Source organism: Kryptolebias marmoratus, linkage group LG22, assembly GCF_001649575.2.
Source record: "Kryptolebias marmoratus isolate JLee-2015 linkage group LG22, ASM164957v2, whole genome shotgun sequence".
NCBI lineage: Eukaryota > Metazoa > Chordata > Actinopteri > Cyprinodontiformes > Rivulidae > Kryptolebias > Kryptolebias marmoratus.
Genome location: NC_051451.1, coordinates 21,204,892 through 21,221,425, shown reverse-complemented (window position 1 = coordinate 21,221,425; position 16,534 = coordinate 21,204,892). Strand labels below are relative to the sequence as shown.

The window sequence follows — 16,534 nt, the reverse complement described above, 5'->3', positions numbered from 1 at the left end:
GGCCCAGTGAGTAGAATATATATATATATATATATATATATATATATATATATATATGTGTGTGTGTGTGTGTGTGTGTCTAAAGACATTTAAATGACAGTGCTGTATGAGAAACTCTGTAAAGCACGTTGCAGAACCTGTAGAGATTTAAAAAGGTGTTGAATTGTGGATCATTTACCATCTTTTTTTAAAATTGAATCTACTTCTTACCCCAGCAGGATAGACCTTTAAAGCAGATTTCACACAGGTATATCTGATTTGCTAAAAAGCTTGTCTCCAGGATGTTCTTCTTAAAGCAATTATCTTCATGATAGTTTGCTGTCTCAGCTAGAAAAAAATGTTGGAATAACATAAAGTGATTTCTGTAGAAACTTAACAAATAAAGAAACTACATTTCAAACCCTTACCAGAGAAGTAATAGAGCACTCTGCCATTTAAACATTTAATCAAATTTAAATGCTACTGCTTTGCTGAAGGTTAGTTAATTAAAACGTGAATGACTGTATAGGAAGAGGCATTATCTAATTCTTGTCATTCTCTCCACTGTAGTCATCTAAGCTATGTAACTCCCTGTGTCTGTGATTGTGTGTTCGTTTGACTGTCTGTTAGCAAAATATCCCTTGATCCACAGGACAAATTTAATGAAACGCTCAGAAATTAATAAATAGATGCACATCTTCAACTGAATTCAAGATGGCCAACACAGCTAACTAACCTTAGCAAGCACAAAAAATGACTAACTCACTCATTTTTAGAGATATTACGCTACAAATTTGGTATGGTAGTAGCTGAAAGTCATCCCCAGCACATACTCTGAGCACTAGCTGATCGTCCGAGTTCATTGTTTAAAACTTTGGCAATTCAACGGGCAATTTAGATTCCTTCAAGGACTGCACAGTTTGGAATGCAGCAACAATACCTGTAGGTGCTCATCCTCCCTTGTATGCTTCCATTCTGCCTCCAAAAGCCCTTCCTTGCAGAAGAGGAAGCTGATTTGGTTACCATGGTAACTTAGAAAGCAGCGCTGATTGACAACAGGTAGAGATTCTTTCCTACTGGATGTTATTGCCTGGGCACAGTGGATATTTGCAAATGGTGTACAGGGCACAACAAGGGGAGCCAGAGTGACGTGTTTTTGAAACACTGGATTATGTGTATTGTTATGTTATGATGACAGCTTCCACTGATATGATAGTTGTTTTTATTGAAGTTACCAAATTCAGGTTTGAGTGACTCTTAACCAGTAGATAATGATTGATACATTGATGAAGCACTTGGTAATTTATGTTTTGTCTTCAGCAATCTTGCAAAAGCATTTGAATGTTTAACCATTATTTTATGTTTTGAAACTTTTTTCTAAGTCAAACAGAATAGTCTCGCATATATATATCTATATGTATATATATGTGTATCTATATGTATATAAATGTGTATCTATATGTAAATATTAGCTGCTGCACTGATTTACATAAGATATTACCAGCCACTGTTATGACTAAGAGTGTGTCTGTGGAAGAAGGGAGAGAGGGGAGCAGGCTAGACTCAGAGAGGGAGTAAGAAGCTCATTGTTGTACGGAGGAAGACGACCAAAGCTGGGGATTTTTTATGCCTGTGAGAATAACTGCTGGTATTTATCCTGCATCTACTCCCAAATAGGTGAGTTTATTCATTAATTTTTAAATACATTCAAATAGGCTACCTCTTGCTGTTATTGGGGTACCAGGTTCAAAAGGTGTTTTAATTAAATCATAAAAAGTTGTTGTATTTCCTTTTAATAACAGAAACATAAAAGATTTAGAGATTATCATAATTGCAGCACCACACCCTATATGCCCTCTGTTCAGTTAACATTACTAAAATTTATTTTTAGATCTCAGCTGAAAATATTTGTCATATTAAATCATGTGTAAAAGGTATCATATTTGGTCTGAATTTGCAAAAGGTTTGAGAAATTTTTTTAGCTTAATATTTTTTCTTTTCATCAATATTTTTGAACAGATGCCTGTTTTCATTCTTTACATCCTCTAATGTGCAGTAAAGAATAAGAGATTTGATCATAAATTTGGATGTTTTTTTTTATTAAATGATTTATTTTTTTTATTGTAAATCAACTTAATGTTTAATCTATTATATTAAATGAAAACATGTGCTCAGTTTGAAATGTACTGAAACAAACACATTAACTCCTCTTTTTCTCTCTCAGGGCTTTTATCCACAAGCCAGCTCTTTATGAGCAATTAAAACAGCAGATGGGCTTTGTGTTCCTCTCTTTTACATTTCAATATTAGAAGAGCCACTACATTTGCAAACTAATTCATGCAAAGCCACCATAAAACTGGATTTTGGCACATTAATTTAAAATCTGCCTAATAATAAGCAAATATATTTAATTTGATTGGAGGATTACTTGTTAATGGCCTTCATATTTTTTTATGGTCATTTTTTTTTATTTACAGTAGAGTGGATCAATTTGGAAAACGGATTTTCATTATTTCAACTCAGCAGTGGAGTGGAGTTAGTGTTCACAATTTTCATCGAAACATCGCAGCTCACCTGGCAGCCTCATCATGAACAACTCAGAGCAGCTGTCATTCCTCTTCAGCTGTAATGTCAGCCCGAGTGAAACGCCAAAGCTTGACATCAGTGTCACTAAAAGTGAGCCACTAACAGTCGCTGTCCCCATGACCATCTTCTACAGCATCGTCTTCTTCTTTGGAGTACGTATACTCGAGTTCCCCAAGACACACAGCAGTTATGTCATTGTCTAGCAGTCAAAGGAATGTGGCAAAAAAGAAAAAAGTAAAGCGGCAAACCTGAGCTACAAAACCTAATGATGTGCAGACTGTACATTGTGAATCATCAGTTGTTCTCCCCAAATGCTTTACAGGTCTTATTCAATGGTGTGAGCATACTGACACTCCTTATGGATGCTCACATGAGAGTCAGCGCCATTCGATTTTATCTACTCAGCCTCGTTATGTCAGGTACATCATCATTCACCTCTACAGAATGGTAGCAGTGACACAATTCAGAGTCATTTTCTTTCTTGTGTATGCCTGCTTTACACTGAGCAAATAGTGAATGGAAGACTGACACATGCCATTTAGAACAGAGTGTGGAAATCACGTTAAAGTGCAACTGAAATGGCAATTTTTGTGTGACGTTTGTGGTGTGTATATTATCTCAGTTTGACTGATTTTTCTCAACTTGGTGTTGCCTGTTCCAAGATTTGGCAGCTCTCACTTATCTACACTGTGCAGAATTTAATCTGCATCCAAACTCAAAATGAAATGGAAAGTCCAATCATGTTTGAAGAGATGATTTGTCAAACAGTTAGTAATAGTTAGTGCCTTTTTGGCCTTGACATCAGTCATAGAGCACATAGTACTGAGAAACAATTCTTTGTGAAAAGTGACATGAGTGAGTTGTTTTAAAAGCCCAACCTTGCCCGGACAGAGACTTATTTTTTTCTGACTTCCTTCTGTAATTCTTTATTATTTCTATTATCTTAGACATTCTACAGCTGTTGACCATCCCAGTGACTTTGTATCGGTATTACTGGGAGAGCTATCCATGGCGCCTTGGCCAGGCAGTGTGCAAGGTGTACTTCATGGTGCGCCAAATGTACTGCGCAACCACAAGCTGGGTTATCGTGACCTTCACCACTGAGAGTTACGCAGCAATCTGCCACACCATGTGGTCTCTCTCCAGTCTGAAGGTTGAGTACTTGCACAATAAAGCTGTGCTGTTTGGTCATGACAGGTGTTAATGGTCACTTTTCTGTTTTCGCTTTAATGGGTTTTCTCACTGCTATCATGTGATGTGAAATTTGTGGTGCAGTTCTTTAACAAAGAACAAAATATATCCACACACCAAATAACTCCCACACAAGTATCTTTTTTATAGCTGTTATAACATTTCAAGCACGTTTTTCATTGTGAGATTAGTTTTTGTGCACAGAGTTGCAGAATTCTTCTAAATATAGTTTTGTACCCATGTGTGCTATTCTGAACAGATGTGTGTGTGCATTGTTGTGCACAGTAATTAGTGGTCTTAAGAAGGTTTGGTGCTCAAAATCCTAATAATGACTGAGTTTTCTTTTCCTTTCACCTTTCTTTTCAAAAGAAGTCTCGACTGCCATGCCTTCTCATTGTATGGATCGTTTCTCTGGTCTCAGCTGTGCCGTTTGCTCTGGTCTATGACCAGGCATTTGCCTGCATTCTGGACTACACAGCAACAACACAGGAAGATGCTTTTAAGGTATCCACCATGTGTGAAATGACAGAACCTGCTCCTGCACACATCTATAAAGGAGCCTTGCTTCTGAGAGCAGGGTTCTTTTTTCTGGTAAGATCAGTGATGTTTCACAGGTTGTATTTGCTTATCTGCGTCAAACACGGCCACTTGACTTTCCTGCTTATCTACAGGTCCCGCTGGTCTCCATCTTTACCCTCTATATGCTCATCCTGCTCCACCTAAAGAGGAATGGTCGTCAGAGGAGAAACATGGGTCTTATGAGACCGGATTTAGAGGGAAGAAGAGATATCCAGTGCCATCGAAACGGAAAGTTACTTTTAAATGAGAAAAGAGCTCTGAAACTTATGGGTAAGTTATTGAAAAAAATTTTTTTTATGTCTTTGGATTGTGGTATTAAAAATCCAGTCCAAGTGTTGGATCAGTCCAAAAAGTGAGACTTTTGACAGATGACCTTTTGAAAGTCCTTTTTAATTTAAACTTTTTTATTATTGTTATTTCAGGTGCAGTTGTGGTGGCCTTTTTTCTGTTCAATTTCCCAGACATTGCCTCCTCACTGATGCAGGTCTACGTGGTGGTGTGGTCCGACACGGTCCTCTCTGTCTACACCGTTCTCAAATCGTATTTGTCACTTCCACTGTGGTACATCAAAGGCGCCCTGGACCCGTTACTCTTCTGTATCTCTTCCCACACGTTTCGCAGGGCGTGCTGGAGAACTTTGGGCAGGTTGAGACCTCGCTTTTCCTTCAAGTACCGGGGGCTGTCTTGGCTGAGGACATGAAGTTCTTGTGAGGACACTGGCACAATGATCAAAGAAAAGAAAAGAGAAACACAGAAATCAGAATAGGGTTAGATGGGGAAGGCTCTGAATGTCTCTTTCCTCACCAAAAAAAAAAAAAGAGCCCAAGAAATCTTTTCATGATGTATCCGAATCTTGTTTTCTTTACTTTCTTTCTGTTTATAATAGTATTTCAGTCTTGCAAGAAAAAAGAAAAAAAAATGCTATTTTTGTAAATGCTGCAAAAATGTATATTTTGCTATAGAATATATGTCATATGTCTGTAATGTACTGCTGTGTGATGTTTCTCAGATATCTTTTCAATGAAAAATCATTCTGTTTGTAAAAAAAAAATACTTTTGTTATGGCATAAGACATCAATGTAAGAAAATGTGCTTCTTTTTTAAGTCTGGTGTCCGTTACCAACATTTACACTGGATTTACTCAACAAGATGTTTATCACTGTATTGTTTATATACTTAAAAAGTTGTTAGAGCATTTTCTTTCAGGTTTATTGTTTCTCAAACTGTTACGTATCCATATCAAAAAAGTGCAAATTGCTTTTAATAAAAAGTTAAATAGTTTGTGAATTTTATGTTGTATTATTTTTAACAGTATTTATGCACATCACTCTTACTTACTGACAATAGTTCCCACTGATTAATTGTTAACATGTCACTTTTTTACTGGCATGTGTCAGAACTACATTTTTAATCTTGCTTTTATACATTTCATTAGCTTTGATTTAAATTATAGCCTGGATTGTTTGTTAATTATGGTGAAATAGGAAAAATCTTTGTGTCGTTAAGAAAAGCAGCAGGAATAGGAAACAGGCAATAGGACAGGGCTGTGAGCTTCTTTATAGCTTACTCACAACTAAAGTAAGGTAATGGTTCATGAGAACAACTGCTTTTGATTTCGATTGCTACTATTGTGTGATAATGCAGCACTGCCCTGACTCAAGAGCAAAAAAGAGAAAAAAACAATTATATCAACAACTGCCTGTGATCAACTTCCAATCATCTATCTTAGATGATCTAAGACTAGAAATGTATTTCTTTCACATGGATGTAGGATCAAATTATAGTATGTTACTTGACAAAATTAATAACAAAACTGTGTTGATTTAATTACATCTTTTGAAAGATCTTTCAAAAACTAATTACAATCATAATACAGGTAAAATGTTTTTTTGATTATTGTATCTTTTAGGGTGTGAAAAACAAAAACTTAAATTTATTCTCTATTTGCTGCAAATTTAAGTCAGCGTCACAGCATATGGAATAAAGATAAAACTCTTAAAACTTGTAGCCCATTATTTAAATAAAACATATAATTAGAAATCATCAAATCTATTGTGCTTTGATGATACAAAGTGACTGAATTTAATCAGTTTGTTGATACACATTCTTACATAACCAAAAACCTTTTCCTTCCACCTTTATTTCCTGAAACAGCTCTCATTCTGTTATAAAACCTCTCATATTGGAATTTTTTTATTAGAAATATGACCCTGAAGATTTAAAGTAGTGATCGGTCACCTGATACCCAGCCCTCTTTGATTTACATGAATAAATATCACCTATAAAACCAATCCTGAATTGCCTTAAGTGCTGAATGTCACCATGACTTAGTAGACTCTGGTTTGTTTGGATTAATAAACCTTGACAACCAAAATACAACCTGAATTATGAACCTGCTTAAAGCCCAATCAAAGACCTAATCAGGTAATATTCAAAGCAATAAATAAATTATATTTGAGCTATTTTTACCTATTGTCACCATGTTTATCATGCTTGACAAACTGCATCTAATGTCCATGTTTCTTTATGTCTTTCAAAAATGATTGTATAAATAACATAAAACCCTACTAATTGGTTTAAATTATCTATTTTTTAGGCTACATGGTGTAATTTTTAAACTGCCAGTGTTGCATTTGATAAAATAGGACAAAGTGTCCCACATATCTAAATTTTTAGCACAATGAACACAGAGACACAAAATTGTAGTTTGTCAGACCTACACAGTGGCTATCTAGGAAGTTGTTTCTTTTAACTGTGGCAAAGGTTTGGCATGAGATTCTAGCAGGGGGTCAAGATTTATTGTAGATTTCATTTGGTAATGACTACATTTTACCTGTTACCTGCAGGGGTAGAGCACCAGCAGCCTCTCAGAAGCTGCTTTGATGGATGATCTCTGCTGGTGAAATTTCTGGGTCTGGTTGGTGGATAAACCATTCAGAAATTCAAAACGGGTATGTGTGAATTCTAAATTAATGAGCTGGGATGAAGGTTTGAGTTCTGCAGAGATGTCCTTGACTGTCAACATCAAAACATGCAAAATGTACAAAAATTTATAGGTAGGCGACAAGTAGAGCAGCAACTGGGGCAGAAAGATTTTTTTTTTCCTTTTTTTGTGGCAGCTGCACCACTTCTTAAATCCACCACTGGATCTACAATACTGGTATTTTAAAGATGTAGCACTAAAGAAAAAAAGATTGTATAAGACAAAAGATTATTTTATACAATCTCATTAATTCTTTGCATATTACAGAACTTAAGTGCAACAACCAAGTGCAATTTCTCAGTTACAAAGAAATATTATGCTTTTTTAAAATCACATTTAAGCTAATCTTTCTCCTGTGTACAACTTAATTTAATTAACTTTTGTTATTTTTATGTTTACTTTTTTTAGTCTTATACTTCATGTTTTAGAATGAACTATCTTGTGTCATGTACTTCCATGTTTACTAGAAACAAAAGCAATTTCCCTTTGTTTCTATAAAACGTGTTTTTAATTCTGATCTTCTTTTTTCACACTTTGCCAGCTGTTTTTCCTGTTTTGTTTCTTTTAGTCTGCTATAAAAATGATTAGCCAACTGTTTCTCCTTGCTGCATCGGCGGTTCTTTCTCTCTTTAGCGAGTTTAGCTGAATTAATTCCCAGTTTGTTTACGTCTTCGCTTCTTGAACGGTTTGTACCGCAGACAGTACGTCGGGTTTAACGGTCGTTACGTAACTGACGTATTTTGTGGGCGGGAATAAAGATGAAACAGCGGAAGATTCAAAACGAAGATGGCGACTAAAAGCGATCTCCAAAACAGTCGCAAATTGGACAGATGGTATTAAACTTTTATTAAATATGAGCTTAATTAAACAGCTTGCAACGTTGTCTTAATAATTGTACGTTTCTGATGCAGTTAGTTGCAATAACATTTTTTTTACTATTTACTTCTGTATGTTGAAATAGCTGTTCGCTTTCCGTAGCGTAGCTAAGTAACCTAGCATTAATGCGCCTATCCAACTCTACCAGTGTAAATAGACATGCTGAGTACTCGGTTTAGCCGCTCTATTTTTAATAAGCTATGATGCATTATCATTTACTAGCCTGTGGGGTCTTTGTTTTTGTCTCTCAGGGAGAGTAAATGCAACGTGTTCTTCAGTCATGAAAAGTCAAACGGAAGCCAGCCTGTGGTTTTTAACCCGGACTTCTACGTGGAGAGATTAAGACATGAGCGTCCTCAGACCTTCACGGATTTGGTGCTTAGCAATATCACTCGACTGATAGATCTGCCTGGGGATGAGTTTGCCCAGCTGACCGGAGAATCGGACCCCAGAGTGCCCTCTTCCAGTGGATTTCTGCGCTCCTTCAACTTCCTGAAACGGAAAGGTTTGACTGAGACAACAATGCACGAGTGTTAGCAGCATAACAATCCTCACAGTTACTATTAGCTGTCATAAAAGTTTTGAATTGTTTTAACCAAACCTAAAAGCTTCACCTTTATAGTAGATAACAAATAACTAAATTTAGTTTTTGTCTTTTATACATATACATATATGCCTTGAGGTTTTTGTTAACTCTTAAGTTTTCCTGTTATGGACTTTAGGTGTTTTAATTTATATTGTGTAACAGGTGTTGCATATTACGCAGACATGCAGCAGGGAGAAAATACATTAACACACAAAAAGTATAATCATCCTTACTGTACCATTTGCTTAATTGCAGAAAAAGGAGTCATTTTTGGAGCGCCTTTAACTGAAGAAGGAATAGCACAGATCTATCAGCTCATTGAATACCTGAGTAAAAGTAAGTATTGATGTATGCTGTCCTGTCAGTAAAAGCAGAGATAACTACATACATATACAAGTGTGAGCGTAAAGGTTTTTCACACTTGACACTTGTTTCTTTATATTGACGAATAATGAGTTAGCATGAGGTCATGGTTTATTTCTAGAAAGAAATGATGTCATCCACTGAAAGTGGACACTGGAAGCAAATGCTTCAGTCAATAATTCATCTGAAAGCACTTTGCTCTCGCTGACTCTCTCCTTCAGTCTTATTCTCTCCATTGCCTTCCTCACTGCTGTGTCTTTGTTTTTCACTCCGTTTCCTAACCACTTCCACCCCACATCTCTTTCCATGTCTCTCCTCTTTTCTTTCTCCCCGCAGATCTGCATGTGGAGGGGTTGTTCCGTGTGCCAGGCCACAGCTTAAGGCAGGCGGCCCTCAGGGAGATTCTGAATGCTGGGGCTGAGATAGACCTAGAGACAGGAGACTTCCACCCCAATGATGCAGCCTCGTTGCTTAAAATGTACCTGGGAGAGCTGCCTGAGCCTCTGCTCACGCACAGACACTATCTTGCTCACCTGAAGATTGGAGGTGCTTGTTGGTTTATGCACAGATTCCTATTCAAATTGTTACCCTATTTGCTCTGTTGTAAGCATTCTTTTATATCTGTTTTGTTCAGAGTTGACTCTCTTTGATGAAAAGGGTGATAAAACAAACAACCCAGATAAGGAACGCCAGATTGAGGCATTTCAGCTGCTTTTCATGCTGCTCCCGTCAGCCAACCGCAGCTTGTTGAAGCTGCTGCTCGACCTCTTGTACCACACAGCTCGCAATCAACACATGAACAAGATGTCTGCTATTAACTTAGCAAAAATGTTCGCTCCGCACATCATCTGGCCCAAAAACGTGAGTGTTTTTTTTAATGTATTCAAGCCATTTTAAAAGTCCATCTTTAAGGTTCCTTGACACATTTTTGTGTGTGTTCGTGTTCCAGGTGATGGCAAGTGATCTTCAGGAGAACATAGAGAAACTGAATAATGGCGTAGCATTCCTCATCAGGCACTCACAAAAACTGTTCAAGGTAAATCACATTTTGCTGCTTTAGCAGACCCTTCCATTTTATTGTGTAACTGCAGCTTAACTTTTGTATAAATGTAACGTTTTTTTCAGATGTACGAGATGCAGTGCCATTTTCTGCATGAAGTGTGTAGTTTGTCAAATCATATCAAGACACAAATAAGTCCCGCAGATTAGTGCACAGCACATTATTATCATTTTAAAGATGCGTTTCCTGTTTGATTCACCTCTCAAGTTAAGATCTGATATGTAGGCATGTGATCAGGGATGTCATTGTTTCTCAGAAACTACCCAGCAGTGTGTGTGTGTGTGTGTGTGTGTGATGAAAAAAGGCACTCATATTTAGCTTCTGATCCAAATCTCCTTTTTTATGTTTAAATTGCTAGACAAGGCAGGTGGCCTTGGTGGAGCGTGTGCTTTCCCAGTGCTCTTCAGATATTAATGTGTTTTTTCATCACCGAATGGACCTTTCATCACAAGCAGAGACGTTGCTAGGGATACAAGAAAAGCAGACAGGCTAAAGGGAAAGAACAAAGTGTAAACACGGGGAAGAACTTCACCAAAGGTTCTTTAAATATCATACAGTCACCAGTCCAGAACATATATTTGAGGATTATGTTTATAGATGTAAAAGTTCTGCTCCTTTGATCCTTGAGATCTTTGGGTCAGCATGTGCTATTTAAAATGTGAAAATCCAATACAATAAAATCCAAGTGTCAGGCTTTATCTTTGATCTGGTGAAAACCAGGTCAAAGTGTATCTCTTTCAACACAGATAACCAAACTGTAGGGGGCTCAGAAGCACTTGGACAAATTCTTAAATCTATTATTTTGGAAGAAAAATATTTGGAGTCTTTGACTTTTGCCTTCTGTCTTTATAGTTAAGAGGTAAGGAGACTATAGGCTATAAGTAACCTTTAGTTAGGAAACTGTTGTCTCCTAACTAAAGTGTTCACTTTAGTCTGGTCTTCAGTGAAATGAATGAGAGACAACGAGACTGTTTTAATCTGGATCATGTTTCATGCCATCACTCTGAAAAGCTCTTTGTCTGCTTTTGTAATTACTTTAGGATCGTTGTTCTGCTGCTTGATGAAATTCTCCAAATGGCTTTTAATGAGTGTGTGGCTGATCGTCAGCTCATGTAAATCTCCTGGATATCCCCGCTTTAATCCCAATGTTTCAATCAGCGCACAGAAAAAATGAACATTGTTTGTGTTACAGCTCCACTGCCAACCACTCTGACCACACAGAACCATGTTGTTTGACAGATAAAGAGGCAGGTTTAGGTTTTACACCACTTTTGTTTTTCTTCTCCACAACACCCATTTTTCTCCACGAAATAAAAAAAAATGGCTCATTTTTGTTTCATCTGAGAAATGAAACTAATTCCAGAGGTGAATAGTAGGATGGCAGGTGTCATGGAAACATCTGTATGTCAGGATGCACATATTTCCAGCAGAACATTGCTGTGCAACAAGAGGAGCAGCTTTCCTCGCTTTATTTGACAGTGGTCATAATGTTATGGCTGATTTGTGTATATCTTACATGCAGTTTTTCTGCTTCTTTAGCTTCATTTGATTGAAGTTAGTCAAACTGAAACGAAGGTCTGACATTTCATTTTTGTACTTTTAATTCAATGTCATGCCTTTAAAACATATCTAGCTATTCAAATAACACAATGTTGCGTTCACATTTGAGTTCTATAATTCATCACCTGCAGTATTACATTTACAGTTTATCCTTTAAAATAGACTGTTTCAGCTTTTGTACAACACTCTTTATGTTGAGACTGTCAGTGTTTTTATATAACTATATATATTTTGCCTGCAACTGTAAAATATTTTAATTGGAAATTCATTGTCCGTGTTTGTTCACTGAAGGCTCCTGTGTATATCAAAGAATATGCCCATTTAGTCTACGGAGGATCAAAAACTCTTCAGTCAAACGTAAGTATATTTGTTTTTGTTTTTTCTTTTTAATAAGTACCTCCTCTTAATGAAGAGAAGAAGTGTTATTGCTGCAATAAAGCTGTTTCCTTTGTGTATGGTAATTTTTTCATCATCCACTGACTAGTGTGTTGTTTTAAATATGTACTGTTTAAATATAACATTTAAAGACTGGGGTCTCTTTCAATTGATATAAAAGGTTCATTTGTAAACGAAGCTGAAATAAAATTTGAGGCAGTTTTCAGATTTCTGTTTGCACTCCGCCTCAATAAGCTGTGCTCATTCTTTTCACTAACAAAAGAGTTTCAGTGGAATATCTTGTCACATGTCTCGATTTTTCTAGGATGATTTAAGACTCTGTTCTGGGACCAAAGATGGCTCTAAGGCTGTGACAACTGCTGCCTCACCATCTCCCTCCATAAGAACAATGGCGGGTGAGATCTGCAGCGGCGTCAAGTCGTCTGAGACTCAGAGTTACACTGAATCTGCGCTCAGAGAGCTGTACCAGCAGGTCAGCAACATGCCAGAGTCTGCCAAGAAGAAGAAACTCATCAGACAGGTAACTTTACTGCGATCGTCCTGAGCACAAGAAAAAGAAAATTCATACAACTTGCTTTCATAACTGGGACATAATGACGTGAAATTGTTTTAGTTTGAAAAGCAGCCTGAGCTGACTCCTTTGGCAGACTCTCAGACGCCGTTCATCAGGAGACACTTACGCTCGCGCTCTTTGGGCGGAATTATCAAGGTTTGTTTACCACGCTTAGTTTTTACTTTTGAGCACTTTTAGAAAATTTGTTGCTCACTCAGAAGCAGCCAGGAAATTTAAAATATCTTTTCTTACATTTTGGCACTTGTTAGTGGAGATTTTCTCAAGTAAAACAGTAACATTTAAAGTGCATGTAAGCAGCCTTCGCACAATATTCACCTCACTTTTTATTTGTCACAGTTCAATTTTCTAAAATACTAATCATCTCTTTTCATATATGTCACAGAGGAAAGCACTGGGAAGCCAAACATTAGCGGAGAAAGAAAACACCCAGAGCGAGGCTGTGAGTATTGCATTGTTTCACCTACAAAATAAATGTGTTTTATAGAACAAATAACTATATAACTTGCTTATTTTGTTGTAAAATGAATATATCAAATCGTCACAATAAAACAACTTTGCTCACTGCTTTTGTCCTGTGGGCGCAGCAGGTGCAATATTCTAAATAGTTAGTTCTCTTATCAGAACAAATACTCTTGAAAACGAAGGCTCCAAAGTTTGAAAGTCAATACAACCAAAGCGAAACCAACTGTGATAATGAAACCCTTGGGTCATTTGATTGAAAGTGAAGGCGTAAGCATGATTATTTCATTTTAGTTTATGTTTTGCATCATTTTCTGTTTGCAAAACAAGTCAGAGGAAACCCAAGATGGAAAACAATGCAGGGGGAATCAGTGGTGATCGCTGCAGCTGCTTCCTGGGTGTGTGAGCGTTCGCAGCAGCAGTTTGGTGTGTCAGTGACCTGAAGACGCACAGGAAACTGGCTGCTTGAATGTTCCTGTTCTGATAAACAGATGAGCAAGTTGTTCTGAACTGACAGCCGCTCTCAGGAGACTCCAAGACTGCAGAAGGTTGGCAGAAAAAGAATACTTCCACATAATTGAAAAAAAAAAAACTTGTGGTTTTAGCCAGTGCAATACAAGACCTTTGGGTATATTTGGGAGAAAGTTAAAGAAACGCAGCCCCTCGATTAAGAAACAGCTGAAATCTGTAGAAAAATGCCAGAAACTGATGCATCACTTGGATTCTCCATCAGTTGATGGACCTGGACTCTCATCAACAAAAAACACAGGAATGTGAAGCTTAAAAAACAACTAATAATTTGAATTTCTACGATTTAAAAGGCTCTGACATTTGGTGACGGTTTCCTTCAGAATTGCATGAATTTTAATTTGAGCTTATTTAATTTAACATTGGAGGAAAGAACACACTTTTTTAACTTGATAGATTTTACAGGCACCACGTTAACTGATGGTGCACAGGAATAATTTTGCATGTATTTAGGCACTGCTAATATGAGAAAAATACTTAAAAGTCTCAAAGTGGTTAAATTATCCCTAATAACAGCTAATGTGTACATGCAAAATGAAATAATGCTTTGGAAATAAACTAAACAATTAAAACTTTAGTAAGGCAGCAGTCTTTCGAACTGTACATCAACACTTTTAAAGAGTTTTGTCTCAACCAAAGGAAGTCTTCTCTCACATCATGTATTATTAATTTATATCATCCTTTTTTTTTTCTCCATTCTCTCCTCCAGGACTGATTACCCTCCAAAGATGGTGCTTCTCAAAACCTTGAAAACAATCTCAAATTGATTAAAGTATATTTGGAGGCTTAGAAAAGACCAAAAATATGGACTGTGATGTACAGTTTGGATTAGAAGCTCCATTTATGCTTTGTAAAAATTCAAAGAATGTCTATGCAGTTTACAGAGTTAATATGAAAAGACCAGCTGTTAGGTTGTTGTCATAGTAGATTTTGGATCGTTCTAAGATTTCTTTATTTTTTACTCTTTTTTTCTTCTCGTTATTGTTAACTGTTACAAATGGCATTAATGAGCACCTGTGAAATTGGGAAAATTTGATTTTACCACCGACTGAAACAAAGTCATTTAGTTAAGCTAATTCTATTTATTTCTTTTACTGGTCATCTGTATGTTTTAAAGGTAAAACTGTGATGTACAGAGTGTCTATTTTTCCCCTCCTCATTTTATTATCAGTCTAAGTTATAGTGAGACCTAAGCATGAAATCCAAAATGTGCCTTAAAGTGAACATCTCCTAAGTTATTGTCCAAACTTAAAGTAGGTTAGGGACTTTATTTACATTTATTTAACTAAAAGGGTTTTTTTTGTGTGAAAAATAAGAGTCTTAATGGCAGGGAAAGAAGATACAAGGATCCTCTTGTATGTTAGATGATTTTTTTTCTTTTTTTGTACTTGAAAACTACTGTTACGTCTGTATTCTGGTTTTTCTTTACTTTTTTTGTTGGTTATATTCAGGCCAGTTTTTAGTCTTATGCAAATGTGAACACATCTTTTATCTTAAACCATTTTTATATTTTTTTTAGCAAACGTTTTAGTAACTCTGCAACATTTTATTTTTTGTATTCTGTTTTTGTTATCTGGTTGAATTCAAGCTAAATCTGCTGTTTGCCTTATTTTTCCCTTCAGTTCCTTAAATCCAGGTGATAACTGCGAGAGTTTTAACCACTTTTTACTTTTAGCACGACTTTGTCTTAAATGTAAAACTGTTGCAGTGGACTTTAATGTGACAATTCCTGCGTAGTCTACTGATGTAAACAAAAGATATTGGTGCTTTTGTAAAGCTACACATCTCACTGTAAGTAAAATAAAAAAAGCGATTTTCTAAAATTGTCTTTTTTATAAGAAATGTCAAAAAATGTGCTTTACATTTGATTTGTTTTGTATTTTTTTTAAGAAAGATTTCTTTTCCTTTTTAGCCGTTTCCTGTCTCAAGCTTTGACTTGCACTTCTTTTTAGAGCCACAAGGTGATGCTGTTTAGTTGAAAATAGTTTTTGAGCGAAACGCTAGTTCGTTAATTTAACTGAATGAAAAGCATTTTCTAAATGCTGCCGTCATATGTTTCTGACTTACTTAACGTTTAACAGAAAGTCCCGTTGTCCTGTAGCCAGGAAACAGGCAGCTCTATGGTAGGAAGACAAGATTTTGAAAAGAAATTTCCAAATATTTGCAGCTGTTTAGTGCACATTACTAAACAAAAGCTAATTGCAACAAAGAGAATACCCCATAAATCAACTAAAAGGGAGTTTTTTGCAGATCCTAAACATTTAATGAGTCAATGAGTGGATAGTATGACTTAAGCTGGCTTTCTTCAGCTGCAGGATGTCTCTGTCATTATGGTGTCTGTGTTAATTAATGCTTGGTAATGTAAGTGTATGTTGTAAACATCTGTGGGAATAGTTCTTTTTTTTTCACGAGTTCTCTAACAACAGACGGCTTCAACAATAGCACAAGCTGTACATGTGAACTCCAAACATGCTATTTTTGGTGTGCCTTTTTCCAAAGTTATATCTGTGAAATGAGAGGGTCACACTGAAATAAACTTCACTTCAACTCTGAGTGTTTGTGGGATTGTGAATTGGTGTGATTTAGCTTTATGCAGTAAAATCACGAGGTTACCAAGTCACTCTGTATAAAAAAAATACCAAAAAGTGATGTGTTGAAAAGAAACCACAAGTTAGAGCTGTTCGGTTTGCTTCCCATAAATATGGTTTTATGTTGTTAAACTTCTCATTTATTTATCAACACAATAAAACAAAGCGCACAATATTCAGTCATGGAACAAGAGGATAGTTTGAACTCACCAGCTTCAGTTAAATA

The 16,534-nt window shown here is 36.4% G+C and overlaps 2 protein-coding genes across 2 annotated transcripts; both read left to right on the top strand.

Moving 5' to 3' along the window:
• Positions 1 to 1,526: 1,526 nt before the first annotated feature.
• LOC108234054 (pyrokinin-1 receptor-like) lies at positions 1,527 to 5,101 on the top strand. Its single transcript, XM_017412900.3, is given in 6 exon segments — positions 1,527 to 2,717; positions 2,888 to 2,984; positions 3,513 to 3,718; positions 4,126 to 4,347; positions 4,428 to 4,605; positions 4,758 to 5,101. Coding segments are annotated over 6 exon segments (1,197 nt in total). The 5' UTR covers positions 1,527 to 2,567.
• Positions 5,102 to 8,046: 2,945 nt separating this feature from the next.
• Positions 8,047 to 16,273, top strand: LOC108234075 (rho GTPase-activating protein 19). The gene is made up of 11 exons (XM_017412977.3): positions 8,047 to 8,151; positions 8,446 to 8,699; positions 9,036 to 9,116; positions 9,480 to 9,689; positions 9,778 to 10,004; positions 10,093 to 10,179; positions 12,055 to 12,120; positions 12,464 to 12,679; positions 12,773 to 12,868; positions 13,116 to 13,172; positions 14,430 to 16,273. Exons 1-11 carry the CDS (start codon positions 8,105 to 8,107, stop codon positions 14,433 to 14,435), a joined length of 1,347 nt encoding a protein of 448 aa, XP_017268466.1. The 5' UTR covers positions 8,047 to 8,104; the 3' UTR covers positions 14,436 to 16,273.
• Positions 16,274 to 16,534: the final 261 nt, after the last annotated feature.

Excerpts from the sequence above, each read along its gene's own strand:
- LOC108234075 (XM_017412977.3), top strand. The coding sequence starts at position 8,105 with ATGGCGACTAAAAGCGATCTCCAAAACAGTCGCAAATTGGACAGATG. Across the intron at positions 8,152-8,445 it reads AGTCGCAAATTGGACAGATG|GGAGAGTAAATGCAACGTGT; the intron begins GTATTAAACTTT and ends TTTGTCTCTCAG. Across the intron at positions 10,180-12,054 it reads ACTCACAAAAACTGTTCAAG|GCTCCTGTGTATATCAAAGA; the intron begins GTAAATCACATT and ends TGTTCACTGAAG.